This window comes from Phaseolus vulgaris, chromosome 10 (assembly GCF_000499845.2).
Source record: "Phaseolus vulgaris cultivar G19833 chromosome 10, P. vulgaris v2.0, whole genome shotgun sequence".
NCBI classification, from domain to species: Eukaryota; Viridiplantae; Streptophyta; class Magnoliopsida; order Fabales; family Fabaceae; genus Phaseolus; species Phaseolus vulgaris.
Genome location: NC_023750.2, coordinates 2124079 through 2141329, shown reverse-complemented (window position 1 = coordinate 2141329; position 17251 = coordinate 2124079). Strand labels below are relative to the sequence as shown.

Genomic DNA, 17251 nt, shown 5'->3' with positions numbered 1-17251 from the left:
AATTTAAAAATTATTTATTAATAACAGAAATTATTTTAAACACTAATAATTTTTTTAATTTCTAAAATTATATTTAATTTAATAAATATAACAATTAATTATTTTTTATCTCTAAAATTAAATTTTATTAAATAATATTTAATAATTGTTTTTCTAGTGAAATATAAGAAAAACAAATCTATAACGCAAAGATTTAGCTGTTTCTAATAAGGCATAATGGTAATTTTGGTCTCATATGTTACAAAATCCGTATTTTCGCAAATGTTTTACAAAATCCATGTTTTTGTTTTTTTTTTCCCCAATTTCTCTGTCAATTTTTTATTAGATAAATGATAAATTTATTTCTTAAATGTGTGAGACTACAATTGAGTTAGAGATTATTTTGTTATTAAAATGATTCTAAAGATCAATTTGACAGAACATTAAGATTATTTAATTATAAAACTATTATAATAGATATTAATTTGATTTTTTTTAATTCATAGAATCATTTAAATATTTTATTCTTTAAAGAACTAAATTGATAGTTCTACTCACATTCCAGGATTAAATGGTTTATTTATCCTTTTTATTTTAATTTTTTTTATTATGTAACTGAAAAAAGGATTTCAATTAACCTTTTCTTAGTTTTTGATAAATTATGAATTATCTATGCAAGCGTTTTAACATATAGACTTGAATCAGGATGTTTATTTTTTATTTATTTTTAAGGATAGTTGCACCAAAATTGAATAGGAAGGAAAAAAATCATAATAATTTAGCTCAAACAATAATAATAATAATTGTACCTACAAAAATTATAATTTTTAATTTTTTTAACATTTTAATGAATTAAATTATTTATTAATTTATTTTTCAAGTTCTTACCTGACCAGCATATTTAATTAATCATCAGTAAAAATTTGGATAACTAAAAGTAAGACATTAAAGTTATATAAAAATTTATAGATCAAAATTATGAATATTAAGAATATAAAGATAAAATATTTCTTAAAAGAATTTAAGGGCAAAAATAATCCATTATATACACCAAAATTATAATTAAACCTAAAAATATTAAAATATTAATGGAATACTTATTTGCAATAAAATTAAGTTAACAGAATATATAATACTAATTTATTACAATTATTACTATTTATTGTATACAAAATAATTATTTCGTGGAAAATACTTTTTGTTTTACACATCATTTCAATCACCAAATAAGATGTCATCATACAATAATTCAAAATATTCTGTTCATATAATAATTGAAAGGAATTGTCTGAGAGTAATGATAATCTCATATTCTTAAATCTTACACATCTACACAATCAATATAGCTCATTATCAAGGAAATATAAAAGATACAATTTAATATACAATATGGAGAGAATATAAATGGAATGTTTAATAATATTTTTTTTTGGAAAATGATTGTTATTTGAGATTTCAATATAATTGAGATGTTATATTTTATGTGATGTCTGACACAATAGTTTTTTATAAAAAAAAAACATAAATGTAAAAAGATAAGATGAAAGAAAGAAAATAACAATTTGCTAAATTATATTTCCTGTTGCTTTGGATTAGACTTTAGGTTTAATATGTATTGGAGTCCCTCTTGGTTTGAAAGCTGAATTTATCTGAAGATCTCTTTATATAACTCAACATAATTTGTGAATAGTAAATTAATTAATTACATGTAAATTAATTACTCAAATTTCTTCAGGATAGGGTATATTGCAATGCCTTACAAATAACTTGGAATGCTTCTGGTGATCCCAATTATTCAAATGAAGTTGGATAGATGTTATGTTGAACATTTTAAGCAGACTAATCCTTAACTTGTCAAATGGAAAATAGATGAAGAAAAATTAATTCATAATTTTTTTATATATTTAGTTTAGGGAAGAAATTTGAAGATAAACATAAGAAAGATGAGAAAGTGAATGATAAGTCATGGGGTTGATTGTCACAAATTGTTGGATTGGGTGCTTACTAATAATTATTTTACGATAAGTGTATAATGTTAGAAGTAAAATTTTTCCATGAGGACAAATATCGAACCCACACGGAACAATAGAATTCTCAAATATAAGATTCACTAAATAGAAACCAATAAGTAAAATTTTGTTGTATGTTTGTTGTGTATGAGATTGCAAGAATGTAAATAAAGCAAATTAAAGAGTTGTTTGATTCAATTGTGAAAATTGGGATTGGGGTTCATCCTTCTCACACTTTTGTATTTTGAAAAGCATAATAATATTCTATCTTTGATTGATATTGATGCTCATATAAAATTCATTTATATCGATCTCTCGCATATAAAATTATTAAGATAGTCTCCTAAATATTGATTTATCGTATATTTATAAAAACAACTCCTTATTGTTATGAGTATATGTTGATAGCAATTAACATTTCAAATTTATTCCTAACATTTAAATAGGTTAAGCATTATCATTTAGGTCAAATGCTTAGAAGTACTTTTCCGTCAAATCTAAGGATCAAAATCATGATAAAACAAACGTTAAAAATAAAATGTTAATACCAATCATCAATCAAGAATATAATACTATGTTTAAATATGACCTCAATACATAAGACTTTGAACAGATTACTCTCAATCCCAAAGGGTAGAATTAGTCACTCATTGGCTATTAGAAGCATGGAAAGCAAGAAAAAGAAGATTCAGAATATTTCTCCTTGACAACTGCCTCCTCTAGGGTTTTCTATCACCTTATATTCTCCCAATGATGTCTAGGGTTATGCATCACGCCTCATATTTAACCTGGTTGGTCTTGGACTAAGTGACTTCTAGCCTAGGCCTGATTAAGATCGCCTAGGCGAGTTAGATGAGAAAAAGCTCAACTTCTTTGGAGTGACCTCACCTTGACGAGATTGTGCTCGCTTGGACGAGTTCCTTAGGAGTGCCTCTAGTGAACAAGTGGTGACTAAGAAGGAGGTATTAGTCTTAATGAGTACGGGTTTAAAATTGTTTGGTAAATTCTTAGAGGACATTTTTTATACTAGTAAATAAGATTAAATATGTTTTTCGTTTTTATATTATAATATAAAATTAATTTTTATTTTATTTAAACTTTACACTATGTAGGTATTTATAGTATGAAAATTATTATAATTGATTATTGTTTATATGAAATGACGGTTAGTTTTTTTCAAAGTTTATTATTGTTTTGGTTGCAAATCGATACCCACTATAATTACTTCTAATGGGTTAATGAAGTGGAATCTCAAATTGAACCAATTCCACGTATAGAAAAATTTATTTCAATTATTTTCATAGTACAAGTACCTGAATAGATTAAAGTTTAGATAAAAATAAAAATCAATTTTATGTTATAGCATAAAACCAAAAATATATTCAACCCACTAACTAATTAAATGAGTTTTAGTCACGTATTTCACATACTACCTATAATCAAGTTAGCCCCATGTTTTGTAGAGTTTAAAACTTAGAAAAATTAAAATATAGATTATATATATATATATATAATTTTTATAGTGAAAATTTAAGTGTGAGCTTAAGTTAATGTTATTTAGCTACATAAAATAGATTTTTCCACTAAAACCACAGATTGCATTGGTTCTAAAAATACTGATGTTACAACAAGACACATATACAACATAAATACTGATTTCTATTAGAACAAATATAGATGTATATCTATTTTAAAAAATACTATGAAATTATTTTTTTATTACAATTTTACGATAATCGATATAATATGGACAATATTATTTCCCATTTTTATACTAGTGTTACTTCCTATTTTCGTTAATTTGTTTTAAAATTGAGTTACAATAATTATATATTATGTGCTCAAGCAAGAAAAGATTGAAGATCAGTAAAATCTAACATAAAATTTTTTATTTTTTTTTTCATTTGAACACCCGTATGTATTTTTTTTTAAGTCTATTTAATGTTTTACAAACCTAACCTAAAGTTGGTATTTTTCTAAGTTTCTTGTGATTATTTTTTTAGTCGAAATAAACATTGTCAAATTTACTCAATATTAGGTAAAGTTTTCAAAAAAATTTACTTTTACTAAATATTAACCTTTTTATGATGTGGAATGGTAATTCATCTGATCACATTATGTTTAAAACTTTTTTTTTATATAAGTTCAAATATTTCTTAAATATTTTATTTTATTTCATTTATTCTTTAGAATATTTTGATAAATAAGTGAATCTAATACATTTTCATTTATTCTTTAGAATATTTTGATAAATAAGTGAATCTAATACATTGTGAGGCATTTTACGATTCCACAAGCATTAGATAGAATTTGAGGTGGAGAAAGAGTAGCTAGTTCCATGTATATCTATAACGGAAGTTTGTGCACTACATTACAAACCATTAATATGATCAACACTAAAATCTGTGGTTAAAAGAGAATGAACACTTGCATTTTCTTATATCCACCACTTTATATATACCATCACCATCAAACAAATCAACCATGCATGTGATCCCAAGCCTTGTCCTTGTTCTCACGTTCAACCATGCATACTCTTTCAAATTATAAAACTAACAAAAGATAATCAATAATGTAATACCATTTTTTTCCATTTATTATTTTATAAGTCTAAGTGAGTTAATCTACAATTTTCTTCCATGGATCTTTCCTAAGTGTGTTTAACTTTCAAGCTTTTATGTGTCATGTGGGAGGCTTATGACTTTTAAGTAAAATAAATCAATAAGTAAATAAATCAATAATAAAGGATAAAATAATAATTGAATTAATGAGGAACAATTTTTTAATAATCACAAAGATGATCATTATTTGATAAAAATAATGTGTGATAAAGTAGGTATGTTTCTCTGTCATACATTCATAAAAAATCAAGAAAGAGATATAGTAGAATAGATAATCAAATGAAGTGAAACTTTAGATTTTTATTTATCGATAAAAATAAATGAATAAATATAGAGCATTTTAGGATGTTCAAATGTGAAACCTTAGATTATTCATCTAATTGGATTTTCAATTAGATCTTCATAATACTGAAAAAATCATGTCTCATAAACAAAAGGTTGAAGTCATCTATCTCATAATCTTTAGATTTTTATGAGAAATATGTATCGATTAAGTTTTTTTTATTGCTAAAAAAAATGGTTCAATTTTTTACATCATGTTTTTATGTAACCTATAATCAACTCATTGTCAAAAAGCTTGGAGGTTTTTTTTGCACTTGTTAGAAAATACATTTTCATATTATTTTTTCATTGATGCAAGTTTGGAGTTTTCTGTTTTAGTTTGTTTGAAAAGCTTCTTGGTAGTCATCTAGGGACTACTCTTTTTGTATACACCACTTTTTCTGGTTGAAGATGCATGTTAGGTTTGTGGTTTTCTTAGATACCTTATTTATTTATATATATATATATATATAAATTGAAACACCTTTTAAATAATTTTTTTTTTAATTTAATTCATTCATGGCTGCTGATAAAAAAAAACAAAATAGAATCCTTTGATTCCAAGATAGCAGAGGAAGAATGCCCTACAAATAACCATCCAAATGATCAAAATGTAACCAAGTTTTCGAATTATTATTCTCAACTACAATTCCAACAGTAAGTAATGTTAAAGTTTTAGAGGTTCATAATCAAATTCACTTTGAAATTGTGGATGCATTAACTGATGAATTTGTTCTCAAGTTTTAGTGGTTTCGAATAACTTTTTTATAGTTGTAATAAACAAGGTTGAGAAATAAAATAGGATGAGTTAATAATGAAGTTGGATAATCCTATATTCTATTATATATATTCCATCCAATTACATACACACCACCCACTGATATCAAGATCTGAAATCTTGAGTTTGTGGTGCAAATTTTAAACCTTATTTTAATTACAATGGAAATTTTATTTGAGTTGGTAGAGAAAATGACGTGCAGAAAGTATCCTGGGCTCTAAGCATTACAAAATAAAGAATAGGTAAATTTACTCTACATTTTTATTTTTAATTTGTGTTTAAGTTAACTTTAATTAATAAAAAGTTTTTTCTCATTATTCGTTTTTAAGAGTATTTATATAAAGAAATTTTCCAAATAATTATAGAAGGTATCGGCAGAACAAAGAAAAACAAGCAAATTGAAAATTAATAGGGCAATTTGTGGTCACTCATCCGAAGAATAGACACGAGAGAAAAAAGACATAAACTCTCCATTATTAAGAAATGTTACCTGTAAAATAAATAATTTATATCAACATTAATTGTACAATTAAACGAGAGAAAAAATGAAATATCGTAAATATGAAAAATAAAAAATAAAATATACTTTTGCATAAATATCAAAGTCTTTAAAATTTGTAATTTGTGTAGAAGAAGACTAACATAGACGCTTTTGAGAGGGAATTATAAGAGAATTTCCTACGAAAATATGTGTTTATAGTCAAATAAGAATACCTTGCTTTATGACTTATTGCCCTGCACATTCTTATCCATTGTGCTCACTTGTAGAAATTTTATCCTCTAGAAACTCTTGACATCAAAGACTTATTTTGGATTACGGTTTAGGGAGAATATATAAAAAATACTCATAAATTTGGCTTAAGATTTTAAGTTTGAGGTGGTGTCAATTTTTTTTTATGGACTGATTCATGACTCATTAGATCTAAATCTTCTTGATATCATCTTAATATGTCCACTTGAAAAAAAAAACAATTAGTATTGTTTGGAGAGATAGGTATAAGGCACTTATATTGTGTTTGTATCCGGATGAGTATTGTTCATCTCGATGGATTTGCGATGATCAAACTTGTTTGTTTCTAACAGAAAGACGGAGAAATTCAAAAACTGATTTCTTGTTGTTACATGAAGAAAAACGAATAAAGTTATAGGGATATGAATTATTTTACATCGGTACTCTTCATTGTTTTTTTGACCAAACCAAAAAATACATGACTGTACAAGGTGTGGTAATCGATTATGTTATTCATGGAAACTAAATTTTGACACAAAAAACACATACAACCTTGATTATCCAAGACATATTGAAGCAATCATAATCAATTATGATTTATTTTTAATAGATAATCGATTATCTGTTTTCCATAATTGATTATGGATTTTTTTTTTACAAGATGAATTTTTGTTTTTTAATCGTCATTGTTAGTATATTTTAAATTTTATTTTTAGTTTTTTAAAATGGTATTTCTTAACATAAAAACATGCTAAGAGCACGAGTTAAAAAAAAATACTAGCACGATTTAAAAAATAAATAAAACTGTTAACAAGTTCTACTCTAACCAAATATAAAAAAATATCAAAGCATGCACGATTTCATAAAAAATTGAAAAGCATAAATTTACAACAAAAAAAATAAAATAAAATCACATAACATATATACTTCCTTGCACCATTTAGAAAGACAAAAAAAAATTATATCTCAAATTAAAGTTATGTTAAGGCTTCTACATTTAAAAGTCGAGTTTACAACATAATTTGTCTAAGTGTAATTATTTTGAAATCTATCTATTTTTGTAATTTAAAAAAAAAAATGCCCATTAGAAAAGTCATGTGAGGAGCTAATGAATATATAGAGAGAGGAGAGTAGGATTTAAATATCAAATAATATAATATAATATTATATTATTTTAAATCTTATAAGGATCTTATATTAACATGTGGTATTATACCAGATTATACTAGATTTAGAACACTATATTTTAATTTATAATAATACTAGTTATTATATATATCAAATTAAAAGTGATTGAATATATTATGTTAAACTATTATTTATTTATATATATATATATATATATATATAAAGATAGGAGGGTTTTAATATATAATTCTTAAAAGGATAATTCTATTTATTGATTATTTAAAGTAAAAAAAAATAGTTTAACTATAGGTTTCTTAACAATGGCCAGTAACAAAGTTTTAATCTTAATATTAATCATGTTTACATATGATATTTAAAACTGTATAAATTTATAAATTATACATTTAATAATTATAATACAAACAAGTAATAATTGACCTTCCAAAAAATAATAACAAATGCAATTTATATTATCATTTTTAGATAATAATATTAGTTTTAAATGAAATAATTACTTTTCACCATGTCATGTTTTCACATTATTAAAATAAATTATCTTTTGAACTTCAATTTTTTCTTCTCGAGAAATTTCTATAGTATGTCTATAAATAGGTTTCCTTAAATCATAGAAAGTATTTTAGGATTTTGACATGCAATTATGAGAAAGAGATAGGGACATTTCTTATCATCATGAATCATGAAGCTTTCAACTTCTATTTTTAATTATTTACATGATATATTTAAGTTTATAAATGATAAATTTCATCCAAGGATCAAGTTTGATTCTAACATATAATCTTTAAAAATTCGATTGAATTTTGAAATATTATGGTTCTTGTATTGGTAGGGCCTGCACGATCAAAACCATGTCTCAGAACCCAGTCATTACATCGACCGACAACACCAAGACCATTATGCTTAAACAAGATCAGTGAGACTAATCAGTAATCAAGAACTAGCTAATACACTTCTAAACATGATCCAGCTCTAGGGGTCACAATGCAGGGTGGGCCATGTAGGCCGACCTGCGACCTGCAACCAAAAAGTGAAGGATAGACTCACTATTCTAGACCATTATGCTTAAGCTAAAATAAAATAAAAATCACACTGCAACAATAATGTGGGTAAGATAAAAACTTTTTGTATAAAAAAAATAATTATTTTTTTATTTATGTAGGTCAACTCGTCCCACTATGCTATTGGCCTACGTGGATAACAGATTATGCGGTGCGAATTAAGTGGATCAAGAAACTAGATTAATAAATTCGTCCCGCATTTTTTTAGTAAGTCAGCCGACCTATATCACCCACCCACCCACATTACCACCCCTTATATCCATACCTCTTTATAGGTTTGATTATTGCTCAATTTATGAAAGATAGTCAACATCTATCTTTCATTAGAAACTTTTTTTCTATCTTCTACTAGGTCGGTAACTCTCTATTTTGTAGAAAACTAGATGTTCTCTTTTATGATTTTGTAGAAAATTTAAAATAATGACAATTTCCAAACATCACTACATATTTATTTACTTTTAATTTAATCTTAAATATTATGAACATAAAAATGCATATTTATATACTTCAAATAAGTATCAATTAGTTTTCCAGCTAATAATATTTTCATCTTATAAACCCTACACCCTAAATATTTAACATCAAAATATATAAATTTAATCATGTCTGGTTCGATCACAACTCAATTAAGATTAAATCATTAATACTCTTAATACCAATGTCTTCAAAAGTCTAATTTTAAGAACATCGGTTCTATGTTAACACAAACTAGGTTACAAAATTAGATTTGGAAATCACAAACATGTAATTGTGTTATAGGAAACAATTAATCCACCCCAAAAGTACATACACACACCTGTGTGTGTATATAATGCCAAGGGAGAAACCCTTTCACCTTTATACCACATCCATAGGTTTTCAAAACCTGACTCTACTTTCAGGCAAGAATATAGTCTGGCAAAAACTGCCAGGCACATGAAATAAAATTTGAAAAGAATAAGATCTATCTTAGTACCCTTGCAAATAGCAACGATACAGAAGGTTACTAAACACCAAGTGATGATACAGTGAGGGCAATAAAACAAGGGATATGAAATAAATTTACAACAGTGCATCCGAATCTAGTGTCAGTGTCAATTGAGCAATACGTCCACCTTAACTGAAGTGTCTGTTAAGATAATATCCCTTCCGTTTTTAGCCGTTGGATGATCAAGGGAATTTAATCTTATTCTAACATGTAGTGGTAGCATGAAAATAAGATCTCTCAAATCACCTTTAGATTGCAATAAAAAAGCATTCCACAAATCTCTCTCTATTTTCCCAGATTTCTTAGAGGTCAGAATATCAAGTATTCTTGCTGCATGCTCCTCCCTGTTTCCTTCATTTGAGTTTGGGGTTCTTCTAAGTTTGCAATACAGTACAGCGTAAATTATAACCTGTATGAAAGGAAAGTAAGAAAATATGTATTTATAGTTTACAAGCATATTTATAAGTAGGTGGAATAGTTCATTTGGTCCTTCAGAATGTATGCAGGTTTCAACTTAATACTATAAATAAAATGAAGTTCGAGAAAGTAATTTTCATATCCCACATTCATCCTTTATTTGAGGTAAATCTCTACATGTTATCATGAAAATGCAATTTACTCCCTGCATGATATCATAAAATGCAATTTAATCCATATATGTAACTAAATTGTTTTTTAATCATGACATGTAGAGACCTATTTCAAATTAAGGACAAATTTGCAAGATGAAAATTACTTTTAGGGACTTATTTATTTATTAACATACACAGACTAACATAAAAAAACTTATTTACTTTCAAGGATCAATTTAAAAACTTATCTACTTTCAAGGACTAGCTTAAAAACTTATTTACTTTCAAGACTGAAGATAATTCGGCCTTATAATTATTCTAGTTCCCAAGTATGTGAACGTATATTCTATGTACAAGAATAGCTACAGAACAGATACACACATGAACCTGAAAATTGATACAAATTCCAACAAGGGAATTACCAAGCTATTGCTACAATTGATGTAGTCTTGACAAAGTCAACGGAAATTTAAGAGAATGTGCCATTCTCATTCCCATCTTGTTATGTTGCTTCTAAAATGATACTCAAATGAAAGGTACCAACAAGACCAGAAGAGACAAGCATACCTCGCCTGTTCCGGGGCTAGTACAGACCGCACAGCTAATGCGTACTTTCTCATCTTCCACCATTGAATTTTTATCCAGATTATCATCTTGAACATTTATTTCAGATTCAGGTTGTGGAGCGGCAAGATAATCTAATTCATCATACCACTGTTGTGCAACACCAACCTGTACCAAGAACACATCAAGTTACTGAGAATGTAATCCGACTGCTTCACTAAGAAAGTTCCAATTTGCAAAAGAACCTTGTATAAGGATCCTGGAACCTCGTCCATTCCAGAAATTTCAGTAGCTGCTCCTCTTGCTTGACACCATATACAAGATTCTTGTAAAGGTTCAACAAGTTCAATATCCATTGGAATATCAACATTTAAATGTATGTCAATCCTGCCTGACACATTGCAGAAAGTTGTAGGTAAACAAATAATTTTGTTACAGCATTACATTGTTTGATGATCAAGTACAAAACAAAAGAATTTAAAAGATATAAAAACAGCTCATCTAGTTAATAATCCTTCATACATTAACAAGTCCAGAGGGAAGTATTATGCGGTAAATAGGGGATTATTGGGATAAAAATACCCTAATATCTCTAGAAATTAGGACAAATATCCCTAGAATCTACACAGTCATTTTAGCTGATCTTTATTTCCTTTTTTTAAAAGCGTGATTGTTACAGATGGAGTTGGGAATGTAATTATCAAGATTGTAAATAATAAAATGTTTATTTTCTCTCATTATTCAAGTTGGTATTAGAGATCTTGGGGGCTCTGTTTCTGCTGCCACAGCCAACCATCCGCCACTGCTATCCTCCTTGAAGATACTAGTGAAAGTTTGTCTTTTTTTTTCTCAATGACTGAGTCAAAAAGATATTTGTCATCCCAATTCCAATCCATTTTTATCTTGCAGGGAATTATTCATCAAACTTCCTATGCTCACACATCACAACAAACGGTGTTGTTGAATGCAAAAACTCTCCTCTAGATGAAAAAGCTAGAACCCTTCTACGTCACTATCAAGTTCCACTCCAATTCAAGGGTGACATACTTCTCACTGCCTGCCTATTATTTAATCAACCACATACTTCGGATGCACTTGTTTCCTATATGATCTCAGTCCAACCTAGGATAAATTGTTTGTCATTTGTTTCTCCCTCAACCTTCGTTGTTTCTGTTGATGTCACCTTTTCTACCCCATGAAGTTTGGACATGATGCCCCTCTGGATATTCAACCTATTATGCCAAGCTGCATTCTTGTTGTTGCCATAATTGTTATTCCCGGTTAGCAAAACGAAACGAATAACCCAAAAGAGCGATAGTAAGATACTAGATAGTAGGATGACCATTGTTCTATTATTTTTTGTATATATTAAATAATTAGTAATACATACAAAATCTCCGAACCAGAAAAATAACTCAAAATCCATGAACTAAACATAGCTATCCTATTCAGTCTTTTCTTTTTTTCTTTCCCTTTCTTTTTTTACTTTTCAGATTTTCTTTTATCCCTCTAAATATGGAGTTTGAACACCTTATAAAGGGAAAACAAAGAAATTATAAAGTTTAGGTTCAAACTTTACATTCATAATAAATGGAAAATAGCAAAGGAAAAGAATAAAACGAAAAATATAACCTGAAGTAGGGTTGTTGGAGCTCTCTAGTCACCAAAGCTCATTGCTAGTTAAAGAAGCAAAGAAGATGGGTGTGTAGGTTGGGTGCTCATGCAAAGTGGAAGCAAAGAAGCTCCTTGGTCTCTTTAGAGCTTGTGCGGAGGGTACCTCTGTATTAGAAGTTTTGGAGATCTCATATCGACTAGAGATATGATCAAATTATACTATTATTATACAAGTGGGTGCAAATTTCACTTTACAAAACGGTTTTATGAGGTTGAAAGCATAGAAGTTCCCTTTTCAAGGAGCTATATTATAAAATCTAAAAAAAAATGTAAAAACCAAAAACTACCCTTGCAAACAATTAAATAGTGAGGCATTTTTGGGTTTTCTTCCACCTTTCAGACCTGAAACCCTAAACTGCTCCAACACTATATTAGCCATGACTTCAAAAGAACACAATGAGGTCATCTTAATGCCACAGTGCTGCTCTTCACCACCCTGCAGCCATAGCAGCAGCTACAACCACTATTATTGACTACCTACGTTGTTGCTATACCAACAATCATCTCTTACCAACGACCACAACAATTTGCATAGTAGCTCCACTTATTAATCCCCTAACATCATTTGAGATTTCCTTCATGTATTCCTATTTTCCTTTGATTATAAATATAGATTGAAAGTGTTCAGCAATCATACAATCAATTCCTGTATAATCTCAAATACACAGTTTTAACAAGGTTCCTAATTAAATGCTCGAAAATCCTAATTAATAAGCAAACAAAATCATCTAAGATATCATCTAAGATACTCTAAACCAAGATAATATCAGATATTTCTAAAAATGTTGAAATTTTAAATTCATAAATAGACAGTTTTAAAATGTAAAATAACCTGGTAACAAATCAAGATATTCCAGATGATCAATTGGTGTACCCGAAAGTCCATTTCCACTGTCAAACCAGTACAATGAAGAAGTTAGTTTTACTATTAGAATTGAGAACAGAATAGGCTAATGCATATCTCCAAACAGTAGTTCATAGGAGAAGGATTTCCCACGTCATTACAAGGAATATTACAGCCATATGCCAAGCCAATCTAGGACTACATATTTGGATCATGAAGTTTGCAAGACTGGACAAGTGTAATATTAACCAAGAATGGATAGGCTGAGTTAAGTATATACCAGAGCTATCACAATGCCAAAGCTTACTCAAAGGGAAGGGGATTGCCCAAATTATTAAATGTACTATAACCATATGCCTACCGAATGAAGGATCATAACATTTTCACTGGAAACAATTTTACATTTTAACATGCACAGAAACATAAAAAATGGGAGTATTTGAAAAAAAAAGAAATATGTACAAGTTTTATGAAATATAACTTACACTGCATAACATGTCTCGAGGGGGAAATTCAGCCAATAAGGTAATCCAAGTATCCCTAAATTAGAAAATCCGAAGTTTGAACAGATTCCAGATTCTCCAGAAACCTTCAAAATCCTCTGTCCAACTAATGAGACAAAATTGGGAGTGAACAATCTCAACAAATGCATCCACAGAGCAAGATAGCATTAAGTAAAAAGAGAGAGAAAAATACCTGGATCACAAATGAAAATGTGATTATGCAAGGTTGCTAGTGAAGATAAAAGATCAGAATGTGGTAGGCCCCCAAGCAAAAAGCCGTACTTAGTTTCCTGTTGAAACAAATGAGAGGGAATCCCATCTATGATAGATAAACGTTTCATGATTGGCTGTCCACAGATCTCAAGAATTCTAGGAGAACCTACTTTTGAAAATAAATATAACAAAGAATCCATCAGTTCTAGCTAGATACAAGATTGTTTAAACAAGTGACCATATAACCATTATTGAATCAAACCTTCCAAAACTTCATCAATCTTTCCTGAACTGATATCCATGACCCACAAAGTTTCAAACCTGAAAGTAGCAATGATAATATCAAGGAAGGAAGAAATATAACTTGAACCATAGCCTTTACTATCATTCTTAACCAAGACAATTTATTCATCAAAAAAGGAAAATTGAAAAAAATCATGATGCTCAATATAATACAAGATTTGAAAATTAATGATCAATGAGGCACAAGGGATATTGATGAATTATTGCAAAAAAAAAAAATATTTACCCTCCTAAACATAAGGAGTTCTGCCACCCTACAAACTTTAAACAGCAGACACAGCAGACAGAAAAAAACAGAGGTGTGATCAAGCCATTCTTACATGACAGTTTGATTTTACTGAAAACATCAGGTGATCAGGTCTAGGCTTTAAACTTTCTGCATGATAGGACAATGAATCCAAAACAATATTCAGGGTGCAGCCAAGCAGAAGGCATTACAGGTTTGTAGATGAAGAGGCCAAAGACTACTAGGGCTTAGATGCAAATACAAAGTAAAAATATAAGTGGAGAAGCTAGGGGTTATTGAGAGTATAAATGAGAGAATATAGATCTAACACATCAAACATAAAGAGGAATACATTATATTTAGATTCAGCTTTTAACTTTGGAACATCCCAGAATATCCTTCACTAGGAGCAACTACAGCTCAAATTTTTAGTATATAATTCTGTCCAAATTCAATTATCAGTACAATCTCTCTTTTATAGACAGGAACTGTTTCCCATCACCACATCAGGTCTTTAAAACTTCTCAATTCATGCAAACGTAGAGGGGACTGGAAATTTGTAGTATTTAAACAAAAAGGTAATAAAAGCACTTATCCACCTTCGGTCAATAATGTAGAGAGTGTCATCAACTGATTTCAGCAAATGCCATGGAAAATACAACGATTTAGAATCAAATACTTCAGATGTTTTTTCGACATTGGTCTTCCCACTGCTTTCTACACCAAGCTTAGTCATGATCCAATTCCATATGTGAATACCTCCCTTGTTAGAGGTGCTTGTAGGATAGAGAGTGTCTACTGTTCGTGCTCCCATGTCAGCTTTCCTGATAGCATGGTTCTTAGAACCAGAATGAAAGAAATAATAAGAAAGAAAGAACCAGAATAAATAAATAATAACAAACGAGTTTATCAATAGGAGTTTTAAATAAGCCACAAAGAAACCACTAGTAGAAAAGAAACTACAAAGAAGCAAGCCCACATGGATAAATGAAGCTTATAAGAGCCTGTTTGGTAAAATTGATAATATGAAAATGAGATTAATATGAAGGCCAGGAGTTGTGGTGCACCAATGTCTCAGTGATGACCCTAGGACGTGTCTAGATATAATTTATATAGCAAATCATGCCATTCCTTTTCCACTTCAAACACAAGATAGGATAATATATTTATATGTATTTTTTATATAGGATACAGGATAGGACAAGAGCTTATTAGGTTCATATTCTATCCTGATCTTATCTAGCTCTGTTATCCTGTCAATCAAATGAAGATTTCCATGAACATCAATAAAAGAACAAAATTAAAAACAGCTTCAAAAAGTAGATGCACTGGTTATCAAAAAGTGCAAGAATGTAACTTGTTTTTTATCAATAAAAGAATTCTTTATTCAAGTATGGTTATATAATCAGTAACCTAATTATTCAGGTCTGTTGGTCACCATATAAAAATCTTGAGATCCTCTATATGTTAAAAGTCTAAACCAAGCATAACTCAACAAAAGTCCGTTGTACCAAACAGTAGTAACAAAATTTCAGCTTATCCCACACTCCTAGGTGTTATTTGTTTAACGTAGGTACGAAGTATCAATTAGCTTTGCCCATTACTAGTATCCATTGTAAAACTTAACTAATCCCCTTTAGCTTAATCTTCCCTTCCAACTATCTTGTTTCCATCCACAAGGTTCAAATATAGAATCTTGTTTATCACCACTACTAGGTATTATAATCTCATTTTGATCTAGTATTTCTTAGGTCAAAGAAAAATCATCCATCACACAATCGATATAAGAAATAATTATATTAGTAAGTCAGTTCTTGAAACAGTAGGGAAATATGCACATCACCAAAAAAAAAAAATCATGAGTACTGCACCTAACAATTATGAAGGAAGAAAATTTTAAAGTTTTCCAGCATGTTAGGTGGGTGTGTAAACTTTTCAAGCACTAAATCAACTCAAAAGTTGAGTTTATTCATTGCAGAAAAGTTATAGCAGCCTAGACAGAACTACAGATAAACATTGAAAGAGATATTGATCTTTGATATATAAATCAGTGTATATACATCCAAATGCATACCTCTGAATCCACAAAATATAAGCAATCCACAGTAGGATGGTAATATGAACCTGCAGGACGCCTTAATTTTGCAGATTCAAAATCTCCATCTTCAAATCCCGGGGAAGATCCAATCTAGATAAGAGACAAAAAAAAAAAGGTTATCCTGACAAACAAGTTCAGCTAAATGGTTGAAAAATGTCCAACAGCTATGGTTGAAAAAATCTGCATAACTTCTGATATTTAAGAACTAAATGGATAAATTTCTTAGTGTAGCATGAATCATGATAGAAAAAGAAAGAAGACATTTCAGTTTCAGAATTCATACTCAACCCATCACTAACCATTGTTGTGACTATCTAATATCCTACAGATGTGTGATTATAATTTCTGATTTTGTGAATGGCTAGAAGGACCATTAACCGAAGAGGAATTCCTTGGCAAGCAAAGCTAGGTCTGACCTTATCAAAACCACATTTGGAAGCTTGAAACCAATGGTATTGCGGTGGGAAAGTCACCACTTTTATGATTCATATGTGCAAAAAGAGTCACCACTAGATTATTTGTGGGAAAGAAGTCACCACTAATATGCATGTCATTGTAAAATTCATTGAGAATCAATAGTAGCTGGTGGAAAAGTCTTCATTGGGAAACAAAGATAACAAGAAAAATGGTCAGAAAACTCATGGT

The 17251-nt window shown here is 29.0% G+C and overlaps 1 protein-coding gene across 1 annotated transcript; it reads right to left on the bottom strand.

Annotated features, from left to right (window-relative positions):
• Positions 1-9390: 9390 nt before the first annotated feature.
• LOC137819093 (uncharacterized) lies at positions 9391-16908 on the bottom strand. Its single transcript, XM_068622834.1, has 10 exons — positions 16813-16908; positions 16583-16696; positions 15108-15346; positions 14242-14300; positions 13960-14145; positions 13749-13872; positions 13252-13310; positions 10991-11136; positions 10749-10913; positions 9391-10018 (listed from the first exon to the last, which is right to left on the bottom strand). The coding sequence occupies exons 1-10, from the start codon at positions 16906-16908 to the stop codon at positions 9716-9718; spliced, it is 1491 nt and encodes a 496-aa protein (XP_068478935.1). The 3' UTR covers positions 9391-9715.
• Positions 16909-17251: the final 343 nt, after the last annotated feature.